Source organism: Myotis lucifugus, unplaced genomic scaffold (assembly GCF_000147115.1).
Source record: "Myotis lucifugus unplaced genomic scaffold, Myoluc2.0 scaffold_156, whole genome shotgun sequence".
Lineage (NCBI taxonomy): Eukaryota > Metazoa > Chordata > Mammalia > Chiroptera > Vespertilionidae > Myotis > Myotis lucifugus.
In genome coordinates, this window is record NW_005871204.1 from 602,654 (window position 1) to 620,470 (window position 17,817).

The 17,817-nt window shown below is 46.5% G+C and overlaps 1 protein-coding gene across 1 annotated transcript in view; it reads right to left on the reverse strand.

The window, feature by feature from the left end:
- The window catches only part of TPH2 (tryptophan hydroxylase 2), a 96,358-nt gene that overhangs the window by 56,610 nt on the left and 21,931 nt on the right, over positions 1-17,817 (reverse strand). Inside the window, exons 6-7 of the mRNA XM_006095454.3 lie at positions 4,750-4,946; positions 1,365-1,500 (exon numbers count right to left, since the gene is read on the reverse strand). Coding sequence (XP_006095516.1) covers positions 1,365-1,500; positions 4,750-4,946 — 333 coding nt within the window. The remainder of the gene's footprint in view (positions 1-1,364; positions 1,501-4,749; positions 4,947-17,817) is intronic.

Below are 17,817 nucleotides of genomic sequence, written 5' to 3' on the forward strand. Positions count from 1 at the left end.
ATAATTCAGAGCACTCGAGTACTTTACACTTTCCGGGAAGCAGTAAGACACAGTTTAACATGTTAAAAGCTAGCATGGTTAAATACATGGAACAGGTGGGTAATAAGGAGAATGAATGACAAATTTTCTGAAGGAGTGATTGTGCACAGGATGGTGAGAGAGTGTTTGCCAGAGAAGACAAACACTGTTCACCTTGAAGGCAGTGGAAATTTCAGAAAGTTCGAGAAAAGGACCTATGGTGTTTTACACTGAGAGACTGTACAACGCCATGTGTCATGAGGCCAAGTCATTAACAAGAAGGGGTTCACAGCTTGCCCTCGGGTCCCCATGATAGAGCAGCATAGCATCATCACTCGCTTCTCTCTGCACACCTAGCCCACTGCACACCTAGCCCACACACTGCACACCTAGCCCACCCACTGCACACCTAGCCCACACACTCGCTTCTCTCTGCACACCTAGCCCACCCACTGCACACCTAGCCCACACACTACACACCTAGCCCACACACTCGCTTCTCTCTGCACACCTAGCCCACACACTGTCCAGGAGAGATAGGATAAAAGTCCCAAAGACGAATTCCCTTGAAGAAACCTGACAGAGCCCAAGAAGAATCACAAACACCATATGAATCTAGAGTGGGGTGGGTAGGGCGGAGGAGCGTGCAGAAAACTAGGACAGCAGGGAGAGCATGGCACAGAGTTCTGAGTTTGGGGGTGATGTGAGGACCACAGGAGGGGGGGTGAGTGTGAGAGGAGCCTGCTCCTGCAAGAGGCACGCATGTCAACGTTAGCTTTGCCTCTCCTGCCTGTGTCTTCTCATCAGTTAAAGTGGAGATGATAACAGTACCTACTCCATAGGGTTGCCATGTGGATTAAATGAGTGGATGAGCCCGACTGGTGTGCTCAGTGGTTGAGCGTCGGCCTATGAACCAGGAGGTCATGCTCGATCCTCAGGGGGACGAGCAGGAGGCAGCCGATCAATGATTCTCTCCCATCATTGATGCTTCTATCGCTCTCTCCCTCTCCCTTCCTCTCTGAAATCAATTTAAAAATATACATTTTTTTAAATGAGTTGATGAGAGCAGAGCCTGCAAGGTAGGAATTGTCCCGATTATTGGAATTTCCGCGTTTCTTTCAGTGAAACGTTGTCTATATGGACCATGGCTTTATGAAAGCTACACGTGACTCTCAGAGGCCCCGTGTGCCCAGCTGAGGAGCCTGAGCATCCAGTAAGCTCTTCCTTCTCAGGGTGAGTGCTGTGCCCCTCACTGGCCAAAGGGTGAAGTCAGGGGGGAAAGAGGGCCTGGTCACTTCACAGTGTGGTGTCTCCCACCAGCCCAGGCTTCCCGTGTGGGTACTCACGGTTCCGGGGTGTAGAGGGGGTCCGAGCCGTGCCGGATGTACTGGGTGCAGTGGAACACCCTGTAGGCCAGTCCCGCCAGGAAGTCTCTCGGACTCAGGTATCCAGCCACCGGCCTCACGGTGAAGCCAGATCTTTCTAAAGAGGCAACAGAAAGAGCCAACTAAATGCTAAGCCAGCAGGACTTGCTGGGCCAACCGGGGCTTTCCGTTATTTATAAGGGTGTTCTGGAAACAGAGTAATCAAGGTCCTACACCTCTTGACAATTGAATGACATACACAGTTGACCCTTGAACAACACGGGTTTGAGTGCCCAGGTTCATTTACACGCAGGTTTTTTTCAATAAATACAGTCAGCCCTTTCTATCCGCAGGTTTCACACTCACAGATTCCACTAACTGCGATCAAAAAACCTATTGTCACAGTCCCCGCCGTGTTTTCCCAACCGCAGATCAAAAATCCTGTTTGATCTACAGTTGTTTGAATCCGGGATGGGAAGGGCCAACTGTAGAGTCAAGTTACATGTGATTTTCGACTGTGCAGGGGGCCCCTGGATTGCTCAAGGGTCAACTGTATTGCTAACAGCTATCACGTCAGTGGCTTCTGATTACTAAACTACACTGTCGAGTGATGGTTTCCAGGGGAACAAGACATCTATGAAAATGGAAAGAAAAGGTGAAAAAAGATTGAAGGATTTAAATACAGAAGCCAATTTAGGACCAGAAGGCTCAAATACACAGGAGAGGATTACAATCTAAAGTGATGTTACCTGGTATCTTTCTAAACCACCACCCCCCACCCCCGTCCTCCCCCCTTCGTCCCCCAGGTAGGGATCCCTCCTTCGGGCATGTGGTCAGTTAACAGCTCATTTACTCCCTTCACTAGCTTCATGGAATCAATTCACATCCCAGCTTCCTACTGTCAATACCACCTAACTCCTTCATTCTGTATTATTGTTTCTGTGATATTATGAAAACAGTCACATCAATTACTCCAATTTGAAGGGGGACATGAAAGCCCTACATGCTTTATTGGTTTATAGTAAGAGGGAATCAAATAAGCAGAATATAATAAAATCTATGAAACTGCTCTATGCTGCCAGCTCAGTTAGGCTGTGGATGGATCATCAGCGTCTCGGTTAAGGGCTGCCTCCTGCTTCCTCCTGGTCAAGGCCCAGAGCGTTTACCACAGGAAGCCCGTCTTCCCTCGGACACCAGCACACCAAAGGCTCCCGTTCTGAAAACCTCCCCGCGTTAGGAGAGCACCTTAGAATGTCCCGAAATGGTTTATAAGGACAAAAAGCAATTAAGCTTATAAAACCAGTCTCCGTGGAGTTCCCGGTGTTTGCGTGGACATTACCCTGTCCTCAGGCCTCCTCAGACCCCTCATTCTAACAGATTATGCTCATGCCAAAGCTTCCGCTTTGGGTTGCTCCCCACTGGATATCAGAAAGATGAAGTGTATTTTCTCCTTTTTCTATTTTGTATCCATTAAGCCAGTGTGTCCCACTCATGGGGGACATGAGTGTGGTACACAGAGGAACAGTCTTTATTTTAATAGTTATGTACTTTATTTTTATATAAATTTTTTAAAAGATGTACCTACCACAGCAAGAACTTTGAATTTGTGGATACCATTGCTTAAAAAGTGTTCTTTTAAAATAAATTAGATATTTTAAAAGTCAGTCGATTAAAAGCAATAAAAACACTGACATTGTGCTTGCTATGAACCAATGAGTGATGCAAACCACACTCCCAGTATCCAGTTCACCAAGGGTCGTGAGAAACAGCAATAAAAACAATAACAACAACAATAATAGTAATAATCACTAAGACTCCGCTACATTTAATGTGTGTCAAGCAATAATGTTAGGGCTTTAAGTCATATTGGTTAGTTTCCCCTCCCAATCCTCGTGAGCTGGATAATAGTATTATCTTCATTCACAGAGAAGAAACCCAGAGGCACAGAGAGGGTAAGGTAACTCATCTAAGGCCACAGAGCTAGGAGCCGGCAGCTCGCAGGCTCCTCCAGAATCCGTGCTATCTGCTATTCCACCTCTCATAACACAAATGCTAAGTTGGGAGACAGATGTGACAAAACTCATGGGATGGTGTTCTAATCCCAGGGGCTTGAGAAACAATGTTGTAAGAAGCAAACCCCGTAGGTGAGCGATCAGGCCCATGGTAAATATCTAATATGCACATCGCTCTGTGGGAAACAGAGGGGCATGTCAGAGGCAGGGCTTTGGGGGAAATGTAATCTAGTTAAACAATATAACAGAAGCTGATTCTCCATCTCTGTCCCTCAGTAACACACACCGTGGGTGGTGCTCACCCTCCCTGGTGCCGGGTGTGGTGCTCAGCGTACCAGCTGTCAGACCACACCCACCTCCCTCCTGATACTCACGTGATCTAGGAGAGCTCAGCAAGGCTGTTACGATCAGGATTCATAGAGGAGCAGGATTTGTCCTGAGCCTCAAACAGTAGGTAGAATCTGAGTAGGTGAAAATGGGCTGACTTGTCTAGCCAGGGGCAGAGCCTGAGCAAAGGTGTGAGGGCCCACAGCTGGAACAGAGGGCTGTGAGCAGCTCAGTCATAGCAGGAGACAAACTCGGAAAGCTGGGTCAGGGCCTTGAATTGAGGCTGAGCAGTTCAGAACTTGACCATGTAAACCAGACCCAGCACACTATGGCCTGTAGTCCAAAGCCCGCTGGCAGCCTGTTTCTGTACACCCATGAGCTAGGAACAGTTCTTACATTCTTTAACCGTCATATTTAAATGGTTATAGAAGTACCTAAATAGGAGCCTTCATTTTGCCTCTCGGCCCACAAAGCCTAAAATATTTACCATCTGGCCTTTTACAGGGGATTTGCCAACCCCAATAAAACAAAGGAGAGGCACTGATATTTCTGAGCAGAGATGCCAGGAGGAAAGTCATGCGATAGGGAGCTTTATCTGGAAACAGTGGACAGGGGAGCAGAGGGGAGAGGACACGGGGGTCAAGGTTATAAAGTGAAGGGGACTTCAACTTGAGTGGTGGCATTGGAGTGGGAAGAAAAGAGCGTTCACAATGGGTCACAAAGCTCGAGTAGCAATACTTAAGAGGCCATGCTAAGCTGAATAATGGCCCTCAAAAAATATCCATGGCCCTTAATCCCCTGAACCTGTGAAGACGTTTCCTTACGAGGCAAAGTGGACTTTGCAGATGTGCTAAGTTAAGGACCCTGACATGCAGAGCTCACCCTGGGTTATTCAGGTCAAGCTGATATAGTCACCAGGGTCCTTCTTATGAGAGGGAAGTGGGAGTGCCCGAGTCAGAGGAGGACATGGGTGTCCTTGGAGGGCAAATGCGGATGCTGGCCGGGATGGAAGCCTTGTGAAGCCTTACCTTTCAGAAACACGGAGACATCCTCAAGCTGAGGCACGTTGTCCTCCCTGTAGCCACAGTATTTAGTCAGCAGAGGGAAGTTTTTCAAATACTCCCGGCAGGCGTGGGTGGGATAGAGTTTGGAGAGCTCCCGGAATACCACGCCCCAAGTTTTCGTTTCTTCCTCCGTGTACTCCACCCTGGGGATGGGCTGGCCGCTAGGCAGGAGAGAAGACGAATGGATGACTCGAGCTGTGGGTCACTGACGTAAGTGTGTGCTCGCCTTCATACCTAGCGCAAGTCAGATTCTTACAAAGTGGGACACCTGAGTGTCTAAGAGGATCCCATCAGTATTATTATTATTTTTTAATATGTTTTTATTGACCTCAGAGAGGAGAAACACAGAAACATCAATGATGAGAGAGAATCATCAATCAGCTGCCTCCTGCATACCCCCTACTGGGGACCAAGCTTGCAACCCGGGCATATGCCCTGACCGGGAATCGAACCGTGGCCTCCTGGTTCATAAGTCGACGCTCAACCACTGAGCCACGCCAGCCGGGCCCATCAGTATTATTTTTTAGAGTTAAGTGCTAACCTTCTAAAATTGTGTGTGCTTTCAGACTTCCATATGAATGGTTTGATTAAGTTACAGCTTCTCCTGTCCTTATGGAAATTTGATAAGATTTATGTTCTTACTCTGAGATCAGTAACAAGTAAGAGTTCTGGGTTGGAAGGAATGGTTTCGGTATAAAGCTATGCTCTGAGAGCCTTATCGGCAATCGCCTGACAACAATAACAAATGAATGTTGTCACTTGAAAATAAAATTGCCTGTGGGTTCTCTGTCCCATGTGGGGAACTCACCCCAATCTCCAAGTGTAATTTTAAGAATATTTTTCCAGTGAGAAAAACATCTGAGAAATACTAAAAGACTATGCTAAGTTTAAAACTAGGAGTTTTGCAAACTGTAAAAAAGGAGCATTTATTACACGTCATGCTGAGAGACGTGCACATTAAGCCCCTCAGTGGAGGAGAGGGGTCAGCAAACTTTTTCTGTAAAAGACCAGAAAGTAAATATTTTAGGGTTGTGAGCCATATAGTCTCTGTCACGATTGTTCAATTCTACCATTGCATCTTGAGAGCAGCCCTAGACAGTACATAAACAAATGAATGTAGCTATATGTTTTCTTACATATTATCCATATTTTTTTTGCATTTTATTTTTCAGTTGCAGTTTACATGCAATATTAGTTTGTATTAGTCTCAGGTACATAGCTCTATGTTCTAATAAAACTTTCTTTACAAAAACAGGCAGTGGGCTAGACCTGGCCCACAAACAGCATGTGCTGATGCCTGGTTTAGACTATTGAGAGGTAGCCCTGGACTGGAGTGGTCAGGGAGAGCTTCCTGGAGGAGGCACAACGTAAGCTGAGCCTTGTTGGCCAGGTATGACCTGCGAGTTCACAACAGGAAGAAAGGAGGGAAAGAAATGCTGTTCTAACAGGAGCCAGCAGCCATGAGGAGGGAGCATAGCTCCTGCTGCAACCTGGAAGGGAACACAGACCTGAGCTTTTGCAAACTATAGCTTGAGGGTCCAGAATCTGAATTTAGCCTCTGATTAAAATACCTGCTTGGAAAGTGAAATTAGGGTTTGAGAAAACCTCTCACGACATGCTCAACAGCCACCTGCAGCGCTCCCCTCTGCCTACCCTGGCCACTTTTCAGAAATTCTGCCCCTGAAGTCAGCAAATATACGCACACAATGAATGGAAGCCCAAACATATACACAGAAAACTAGGAATTCTACCCCAGCAGGCCACATAATCCCGCCTGTGGCAGCAGCCACCACAGGAGCCTGTGCCCAGGCAGCGGCAGGCACGCAGGGATGCTGTGGGGCATCTTCCACCAGCTGAGACCACCCCCAGTTCCCACCACTCCAGCCCCTGCCCAGAGGTAAAATGGGGAAAGAGAACCACAGCCAGAGTAGGCTCGCAAACTGCCCTCTGCCCCCCACCCTCTACATACTCCGTGTTCTTGCCAAAATGCTTTCTGTTTAAAATTCAGGTAAAATTGTGGTTCCCACTGCCCCAATTTTTTTTAAAATCCTCACCTGAGGATATTTTTTTCCATTGCTTTCTAGAGAGAGTGGAAGGAAGGGAGGAAGGGGGAGAGAGAGGGGGAAAAAATCGATGTGAGAGAGACACATCAATTGGTTGACTCCTGCATGCTCCCTGACCAGGGGCAGGGGAGCAAACCTGTAACCCAGGTATGTGTCCTTGACCAGGAATCGAACCCAAGACCCTTTGGTGCACAGTCTGATTATCTAACCACTGAGCAACACCAACCAGGGCCCCAATTTCTCTTTTTTATTAACTGCAGTACATGAAGGATGAGGGAATAACACCCATAGAAGAGAGAACCAGACATTAACATTTGCTTTTTCTAACTACCAAGAGGAGGGCTGATACAAACCAAATTAGAACAAGATTAGCATTGTTTAAATTTGGTTGCTGATAGCAAATAAATTATAACCTGGCGAATATTGGCTTAGCATCTGGATGAGTTCAGAATGAAAGCTTGAAATGGACAGATAAAAAAAAAATAGAAAGGACATAGGAAATAAATATATAAACGGTCCAGAAAATTCAACAAAATCAATTTGAGTCAGGTAAGCCAATACAGCTAATCAGAGCTGTGCACAGTCGGAAGGTAAGAAAGCGATGAGGCTGAAACGATAAATGAAATATTGAGAAGCCATTTGAAAAGAATCGTTAGGTCAGACTTTTCCCTTTGACACCAATCTGCAAACATGTCGCCTTTCAGAGGGGAGCTATGTCCCACAGGAAGCAGCAGAAGGAAAACAAGTGTGAGTTAGGGGAGAAAGAAAGGTGCACAGATCTGTCACTCAGTAATGAATGCCTGGTGTTGCAATCTTGGACATGCAGATGGTCACGCATATTCTCATTTGTTGCTGCTTGTTTGTCCTGCCTGCGTAGCTAACTAGCCTGCTCTTCTGAGTGAATGGCTGATGCCGAATTGCACTGCTACCTGGACCGACCGCAGGTAAGTCTGACTGCCCGTCCCGTCACGAGATTGCTCACACTGCTCTGACCCCACCCTCCCCAGGTCATCTTTAAGGGAAATGTTTAAAAATCAGCTTCACCACAAAGTAAAGGCTAGTTTTATCCATTTAATTTCTATTTAAAATATCCAAAATACAGAAAAAAATAAGAAATTTCCTGTTTCTCTAGGGAGTTAATACAGGGATATAATATTAGCTCATCTTTGAGAGCTGACTGTGGTGCCAGACAATTTTGTAAGGCTAAGTGTTTTTATATGAATTAACCCATTAGACTCTCCAGCAACTCCATGAGGTAGACACTATTATTATCTCTATCTGCAGATGAGGAAATTGAGACTCAGAGAGATTAAGCTATTTGCCTAGAATCATAGTGTCAAGTTTACCACTCAGTCAGTCTGGCTGGAGACTTGATTGACTAGTACATACCAATAAAATAAAAAAGGCATTCCAGCCCTAACTGGTTCGGCTCAGTGGATAGAGCGTCGGCCTGTGGACTCAAGGGTCCCGGGTTCGATTCTGGTCAAGGGCATGTACCTTGGTTGCAGGCACATCCCCAGTAGGGAGTGTGCAGGAGGCAGCTGATCGATGATTCTTTCTCATCGATGTTTCTGGCTCTCTGTCCCTCTCCCTTCCTCTCTGCAAAAAAAATCAATAAAATATATTTTTTTTTAAAAAAAAAGGTATTCCAGGGACCAACTTACTTTCACATGCCAAACTAAAACAAGGTTTATGGGTATGTGTGTTCATATGTAAAAATCGCATATACAATGATATGTAATCATGATGCTCGTGTATATTTGGAGATCACATAATTTTGTAGATACTTTCCTATTTATTCACTCATTGAACCTTCTCAGTAAGACAGGGATGTAGTGCTGGGTTCCCCTGCAGAATAAACCTGTGCTTAGAGAACAAGGAATGCAGAAACACCTGTGTTCTTTTCCTCTACACCAGGGGTCCTCAAACTACGGCCCGTGGGCCACATGCAAATACAAATATTGTATTTGTTCCCCTTTTGGTTTTTTACTTCAAAATAAGATATGTGCAGTGTGCATAGGAATTTGTTCATAGTGTTTTTTTAAACTATAGTCCGGCCCTCCAACGGTCTGAGGGACAGTGAACTGGCCCCCTGTTTAAAAAGTTTGAGGACCCCTGCTCTACACTTTGAGATTTGTAGTCATGGAGAAAATCAGAATTTACGGCACTGGCTTGTACTTTGGATTCATGGGGTTTTGTGACTCGTATGTGAAAAAGATGACAGAGCAGTGTCCTGGCCTTTTTAGGGCCCAAGATACACACCCATGTATCATTACGTACTTGTCTGCGGATAAACATTATAATGCATATATTTCAATGTCCTAAAACACTCCTCTGGTCCAAAACTAAAGTCACGTCAATACTCCACGTTCTAGAGAAAGCCCCAGCAGCTGGAGCCAACCATCTCCCTGGAGGTCTTGGTAAGCAGCAGCAGAATGGCCCTACCGCCCACAAAGTCCTCTCCATCACCCTGCCCGCGCCAGACCCCACCCACCAGTCTTAACAGAGAACCAGGGATGTGTAGGGTGGTGAGGAGGCCAGGGGTCGAGGGAAACGCCGGTTCTTTCCCCTTCCCTGCGTGAGGAGGGCGGGCTGAGCCATGAGAACCCTTTACAAGGACTGCGGATGCCCTAGAAGTGGAGTCTGGCATCACATGGCCCACTGGACTCCTGCTGAGCGGCAGGGGCACAGGCGGTTCCTGGTGCTGCCGCAGAGGGGAGCAGTAGAGAGCCAGTCCTGGGGTTGTGTCTGGAAGCCTGGGAGTCTGGCACGCTGTGGGGAGGAGGAGGGATCCCTGCCGCGCGTCATCTGAAATTTGAGGTTCCTGTAAACATGGAGCCTGCTGCCCAGCGAAATCTAGAGATTTCCATGGGATCCAATGTGGTGTGCCAGAAGGAAGATGGGGAAGCCTCACCCCCCCCCCAGTTTGCTAAGTTCTTAGGAGGCAGAATGCCCAGGGGTCCCATCACCCCTGAAGAAGAGGCACTGATGGGCAGGCATGTGCCCAGCTGTGGTGCCCGCCTTGGAGAGGGGCTGGAGGTGTGACCACTGGCAAGGTCAAGGGGGTGCGTAGCTGCAGGGGTGGGGGTGGAGGGAATGGTCTCGCCCCAAGAAAACTGCATAGAACACTGTGCAGAGACCATTTCAACAGAGATCACCCCAACGGAAAGAGTCTGTCTGAACCAGGGTGATGTGGACTACGGCCTGCCCGCCTATGACATTCTAACAATCCGATAAAAACCCCTCAACTGCCCCCCTTCCTCCTGAACCCCCGCTCCAGAGGAACTAGGTCCTGAAAGAAAGGAAAAGGTGTCTCGGTAGCAGAGCGCGCACACACACACTACCCATAACAAGAGGGAGAGGGGGGGAGCGGATACGTGTTGAATCAAGTTTGATATTAATCTTTTTTTAAATGAACGGGACTAGGTCTTAAATACCCAAATGAGACTGCACTAATAATTGAAAATGACAGGAAATTAGACGTTGCTAGGAAACTAGCTCCCCAGCAGGAAAGTAGGATTCAACACAATACAGTGGAGCGCAGTGAGCAGGGAAAATAAAACCATCTGATGTCGGTATAAACCCCAACAAGATGAGACTCTTCAAGAAACTCATTATACCTAAACATTATCATCAGGTCCCTAGGGAGTTCCTCCATTTGAATGGAATTCGTTGGGATCTGGAATTCTCAACAACTACCACGATTATTAGTCACAGATCTCTAAGTCACCGGAGAAAAACAGATGTCACTCTCAGAGGTTTCCGCTCACGGCCGATCCTGCCCCCTGGCCAAGGAAGGCGAAGGCCTTACAGACACCACAGGGAACCAGTGCTCACCAAGATGTACCAGGAAGAGGACGAAGGCGGTCACGGTGGGGATTGTGGCTTGACAATGGGGAAAACTCCCTGGTGCCCGATGTTACTCAGAGATGATGAAGAACTCTCTAAGAAGATAGTGCAGGCCGTGGGAGGCCCCTTTCTGCCTGGAAGGTTAAACCCCACTCTTCCTAGAGGCAGGGGGGTGATTCTAAAACACCTGTCTTGTCCCTGCAGCGAGGAGAGAGTGGAAAGTGCACAGACAAACCTCATGGGCGGGGGGAGGGGCGGGGGGGGGGAGCAGGTACAGATAGTTCTGCTATGGAAGCCCTGAGCTTGTTAGAGCAGAGCTGTTCAACAAAGCCATTCTGACACTGGAATCCAGGGACACGTACCCCGCTGAGGCGGAAATGCTGGGGCTCTGTACACAGCCAGGTGAATAAGCAACAATGCTTTCATTTGATTTGACTATTTGTTTGATCCTCTCCCCCAGCAGGTCCAACAGCAAGCTCTTTTCCTTCTATGTGTCTTTTTTAATTTGGTGGGGTTGGGAAAGATGTGATTATGGGGTGTGTCCTGGCTGCCTCCTGGAGCCCTTGCTGTGAGCATGCCTAATGTGAGATGCAATTTCTCTGCTTGTGTTATCTTTAGAGAAGCTCCGGTGTCAGCAAGCAATGCACTTATTCAGTGGAGGAAGATGTGACAGGCTGCAATTGATAGTATTTACATCAAGATGATAAGACTGGCTGAAACACAACGTGGATTGTGTTCTTTGAAAACAGCTGGATTTCCTTGGCGGCAAGGACCAAACAGAGCAGAAGGTAAACAGAGAATTGGTTAAGGGGACGGGTGAATCTGATAGAAATAGTTAGGAGTGAACTCATTTTCTCTTTTATTTCATTTTGTGTTCCTAGGGGCAGGAGACGCCTGACTTATTCAAGAGCTGTTCATCTGCCTGGAATAGACTGTCTCTCTCATCGCTGCCTCATCTTTTCTCTCCTTCCCCATCTTAGACATTTCTCTCTTGATTGACATTTCCACCTGGGGATGGCAGCAGGAAACGGAGAGGAGGTGAATGTGAAGTTCCATCAACTTCGCAACTCATTAACAATCAGCAGGTCCTCCAAGGCTCTAGAGAGAAAGATTATGGGGAAAGGAAGGCAGGAGGTCTCTATCTTTGTTGCTCCTTGAACTATGAGACGAATGTGCCACGCTCCTCAATGAGCATACCCTGAATTCTACACCATCCCCAAGGAGCTATCTGTAATTCATCGTCTTCCCTGCCCATCCAAGAAAGCACAGAAGAGTATAGAACAGCGACGTTGGCGTTATTCTAACATTATTATAGAATAATATTTATTTTGGCCTAATTTAATTTACAAGAAACATTTAGCATTCACAAAATTTGCTGTTTGTTACATGTCTCACAACAGGTGACACAGCAGTGTGCAGAAATGTCAGTCAGTTCTTATGACTCTTACTCTAGCTGGGAACCATGGTGCGACCCAGTACTCTGCTGGTTGGTCCCACCAGCATGAACTAGTACCACCTGCAGCCGGGCATCTCCAGAGTGGAGCCATGTAGTCAGTGAGTGTTCAACAGGAAGATGGCTTATGTCCCTGAGACTGGGAAAAATGTGGCCACTCCCTAGCCTGTTTGGCTCAGTGGATAGAGCGTTAGCCTGAGGACTGAAGGGTTCTGGGTTCGATTCCCACCAAGGGCTCATGCCCGAGTTGCAGGCTCCATCCCCAGTGTGGGGCATGCAGGAGGTAGCCAATCAATGATTGTCGCTCATCGTTGATGTTTCTATCTCCCCCTCCCTCTCCTTTCCTTTCTAAAATCAATAAAAATATATATGGTTTTTTTAAATGTGGCCACAAGCCAGGAAAAAAAAAAAAAATATATATATATATATATATATATATCCTAAGTGGAATGGATGTATTCCATTATAGTTATACCATAAAGCAAATGCCTTTTTTTTTCTACTGATTTCTAAGAGTCCATGAGAAAACTCTAAGGCTCCCACATTTGATAAAATTACACTTCAGAATTCAGACCATAATGGACACTCAATCTATATATATAAAAGGCTAAGCGACCAGCCAACCAGCCGACCGGCCAGTAGGTATGACATGCACTAACCACCAGGGGGCAGACTCTCAACTCAGGAGCTGCCGAGTGACAGCAACTTTGCAGAGTGCCCTCTCATACTCCAGGACCCCTCAGGGGATGTTGGACTGCTGGTTTCGGCCTGATCCCCACAGGCCAGTCTGAGGGACCCTACCTGTCAGAGGGACCCCACTCACTCCACAGACACCCTTTGAACCCTGGAGCTGCCTCAGGTGCAGCCAGCCAGGGAGGGACTGCGGAGGTTGGCTCCAGGGCGTGTTCGGCCCATCTCATCCAGTACCACCCCACCAGTCACCTTCTAATTAATTTCCTTTCAATGTGCACAAATCCATGCACTGGGCCTCTAGTAAGTTTCTAACAAAATACTATTAGTAATACCCAAGGGTAAAAAGAAGTAAAATTTCTTAAAATATTACTCTGCTAAATCTATTGCCCCATTACAATATATGCTTCATGAAGACAGGAATTTTTGTTTTCCTTTGCTCATCTTTATACTCTGCCACTCAGAGAAGAGCCTGGAATACATAGCTGTTCAGTAAATAATGTTTGTGGAATAAGTAAATCAACCAATTAGGCCAAAACAAGCCACAGATTAAAAGGTTGAGAAAAATTGTAGTTGTTCATCAGACAGTCTTGAAGATAGGTACTCATCTTACCTCATCTCTGCTTCATATACTTTAACTGCTATGGAAAAAGCAGCTCAAAGACTGAGGTTTTAATCAGATTGCTGGTAGCTTCATTTATCCTTATGTATACATAGTTTACAGGTAAGGTTTCCTTTTTTCTAATGATCTCAACTCCGGTTTCCTAGGCACTGTCACCCATCACACTTGCAGCCAAAAATTTTATCGGGAAAGAAAGCAGCATCTACCAATCCAAAGGGACATAAAAGCCAAGCCTAACTAAACACAGACATGTTTCCTTGGCTGGACATCTTAATGAATGAACTTTCAAAGATATGTTCAAAGCCATAGGGCATGAGGATTGAATATTATTTTTCAAAAAGGAAACTCACGAATCACTACAGTGACTTAACAACCAGCTGAGCCGTATCAAGCTTTCCAATCATTCAAGTTGTCTGACATAAAGTGGCTCAATAGGGTTCATTCGATGAGGAGACTGGCGGCCTGCGTCAGCTCAGCTACGAGAGGAACCGTCAAGGCGCATACTCATTTCCAGCGGGCCCCCTAGGCCAGTCGGGGAAAGAGCATTTGTGATCACATATTTTATTTGCTTTTGCAAATGAGTTTTGCACACATGAATTTTCCTAAATGAGTCTATGGGCCCTAAGGAACTTTCCAATGTTAGAAAGCAAAAAATGTGCGTCTGTTTTGTTCCTATTGTTAATATTGGTGCTGCCTTTGTAAGAGACATAATGAAAACAAACTACTGTACCCAGGGAGCCTCGGGGAGAGAGGAGCTTTAACTCCGGGAAATTGTTTGTTTTTATTTATCCTGTGCCCCAGGATAGGGCTTCCCACCATTTTCTCACCTTGCAGAAAGCCCTCTGCACATTCAAGAGGAGTGATTTTCTTCTGCCAAAACTACCATGAAATTAAACATCAACAGCAACAACAATGGGTCAAGCAGCCATTAAAATGTGCATGCTCAACAAACTCAAAGAAGGCCATCCAGAAAAGAGTTTAAATTCATAGCAGTCAACTGTGGGGAGCCCGAACTCAGGCCCTGTTCCTCATAACTCAGTCCCTGGTCGCAGAACTCAGTCCCTGGTCCCAGAACTCAGTCCCTGTTCCTAGAACTCAGTCCCTGTTCTCAGAACTCAGTCCCTGGTCCTAGAACTCAGTCCCTGTTCTCAGAACTCAGTCCCTGGTCCTAGAACTCAGTCCCTGTTCTCAGAACTCAGTCCCTGGTCCTAGAACTCAGTCCCTGGTTGGGTGCCATATGTGGGGAGCCAGCACAGCCATGGCATACTCATGCCAGCTCAGCCTGGTTCAGTGACCCTGAGTGGGGGCGATGAAAGGCTTAGAAAAGACAGACAAGAGAATGAAAGCTGGGTCTCGGTGGGATGCTGCCCCTCTGATGGACGGTGCCAGCACCCACAAGCCGTGTCTTTATTTTATAGCTGATGCCATGAGGCAAAGTAAGGGCGTGACCAAGATGTTTACAACATTCTCGTTGGTTTCAACCCTACTCAACTACATGCACCTGAACTCTATCACCCAGGCACGTGGGGCCACGTGTTCGGACCATAGGCTCAAGCTTACAACTACAGCTGTTGGCTATAATTGTGCTGGGAGGGCCCTGCCCTCCAAGCTGGGACTTGCAAGTGGCAACGAGAGGACTGTGCCCTCCCCTCAGTCCAAGGCTTGAACCTGTCCAAACACTGTAGCCGCGCCCCATAGTCAACAGTCTCAGGCCACGGAGATGAAGAGACCCAGGTGAGGTTCTCCCAGAGCCCACTTCCAATCCCATACATCGTGCATCTGGACACACAGGGACGGAATGTTACTAACCACCGGGCCCCACCTCCTTCAGGAGTGGATGTGGGAATGCAGTTATTCTACAGTTCATGGCCTAACAATAGCATCCACTCACTCACTCATTCATCCATTTAACTATAACAACAATAATATAATAGCACAGGACATGGATTATGGCATATGCTGCTCACCTTCTAGGCGGATTAAATGACTGTGTGCATCCCCATTTTATGGTTGGGAAACTGAGGCTTGGTAATCTTCCCAAGATCAATCAGCTAGTAACTGGCATAGCAAGGACTCAGAATTCGGAAGGCTAGCTCTAGAGATCCCACTCAACCAATACGCCTCCCTGCCAGGGACTGAGTACCTAATGGTATCCTGCATGGAGTTTGGCCTCTGCTTCCTCACTTGACACAGAGGAGAATAAGACAACTGCACCGCACTGAGCAGATCCAAAGACATGTCCTCAGTAAAGCACCTGGGCCAATAGCTAACAGGTACTCAGTATAATTGGGTCTCTTCCTCCGGGTGTACAGAAATGAATAACATTTCATCACTTCCCTGCAGGGCCAGAAATAGGTCTGGAGATGACAAAGCAGCAGTCTTTCGGGTAAATCCACTCAGGTCTTGGACAGGACTTGTGGAAGTAATTTTAATCTTTCAAGTTCGTGGAAATCATTCTACCATAAAAATACTCAGACCTCGTTCCCTGTGAAACATTAGAATTTGGTGCAGCTTCTGGCCTTGTCAGTAATACCCGGCCTTACTGTGTTCCTGTTTCTCACAGCTGTGGGAGCCATGCTGTCATCAGACAACATCCCACGGAGGCATTTATGCACATCTAACAAACCCATCAAGCCCCCAACATGAAAAGGAGAAACCTTTTCCAAACCAATTTTCCCTTTTGTTTTTCTTTGCGACTCTCAGGCCCCCTTCCTTCCCGCCATTGAGCTGAACCTCGGGTAGTGAGAAACGCTCGGCATGAAAATGGTTCTCCCATAAAGCCTGATCGTTTAAATACTTACAAGAACTCATGTACACCGAGAATTCTGTGGAGCAGAATAACTTTTTTAAAACCCAAGCCGTTTAATTCTGTTGCTCTTGTTTTCAACTTGATTGATTCCACCTGTGTCAAATAGAAGTTGCTATGCCGATTTAAAGAAAGGGTGTGGCCTTGGGCAGAGAACGATATTTAGATTCTCTTAGAACCCCTAATGTGACCTTCTTCGGAAACTATTCTAGTCGTCTGGGAAATGACCCCAATACTACAACTATTTGGTTTTGTTCTACTTTTCAATTTACCGCTCCATTTCAAAGAAATTAAAGTATCAACAGCTAGTGTTTACACAGGAGTCACAAAGTACCCAAACAGCCACATATATCTCAGCTTCATTCAAAACCCGGGAAAGCAAATCAATGGAGGATAATGAAATGGGATAAAATTAGCTCGGTCGAGAAGAAAACATATTTGCCTTCTAAGGTGCCTCTTCTCAAAAAGACAGAGAAGATAAAAAAAATTAAACCTTGGACCCACAACACAATAAAGCCCACAATTCAAGAAACTGATGAGGAAAATGTCATTAAAGATAAAAACTTGCAACCACCACCCCCCCAATTAAGTTTTTTTTCCCTGTTAAGAAAGCATAACTTTTCCCTTTCATTCTTCCTCTGCCTTCTATTTGTTTTGTTTCCAATTAAGATTCGCCTATCTAAAAATAGGCAATGTAGCACTCAGGACTCCTGTTAGTAATGTATTCCTTTAAGCTACATTCTGAAACCAAGCAGGACCCATAAATCATGCCTCTTCTCGCATGAAATGAGAAATGCTAAGGTCAACGAAAATTTCTGGAAAGGTGCAGAGGTGGAGCCACCCCAGTTATTTTTCTGCAAGTTGCAATAATTGCAAATGCCTCCTAGAAAAACTCCGCAATGAATGGTAATCCTGCAGCCCAAACAAAAGCTAAATCGTCACAGCTACCTGGAAGCCCCAATATGTGCAGAACTGGTAACAAGAGAAAAATTCTGAGGCGTCCTACATTAAATTACAGCACGGCGGAGGGTAAGAAACAGACAAGAATTGTTAACCAGTTAGTAGCTGTGGAACAACTGACAAAAGACTGCTCACACTCCTGAATGCCTGTGGGAGTTCTGTGTCACCCTCCAGGCTGTCTATTAGCCGCCCACTAGACGCCGGACGCTGCTTGCGGGTGAATGGTCAGGACTGCTGCCTACCACCCATCAAAAGTAGCAAATGTTTCCTTGTTACAGACCATGCATCCAGCCTAGAACTGCCCCGCTTCACCTTTTCCCGCCCACCCTCCTCATCTGTAGCCAATGTAAATCTTTCAGAACTTACATCTTTCTTCCCCAAACCTAACGTATGAAAGTGCCCGTCAACTCCAGCTCAGGGCGCACGTTGCCTGTCCGTGGTGCCCTGCGGCTGCTGGTTCAGTCCGCAGGCCCCAGCACCTGGTCCTTTCCTGGCCAGCGTAGGCCTCCAGACCCCTTTCCCTCAGAAAACCTTTCAGCTGTGAGAGTTGTTTTAACGCTGAGCATTGGGAGGTCAGAGGCAGAGCAGC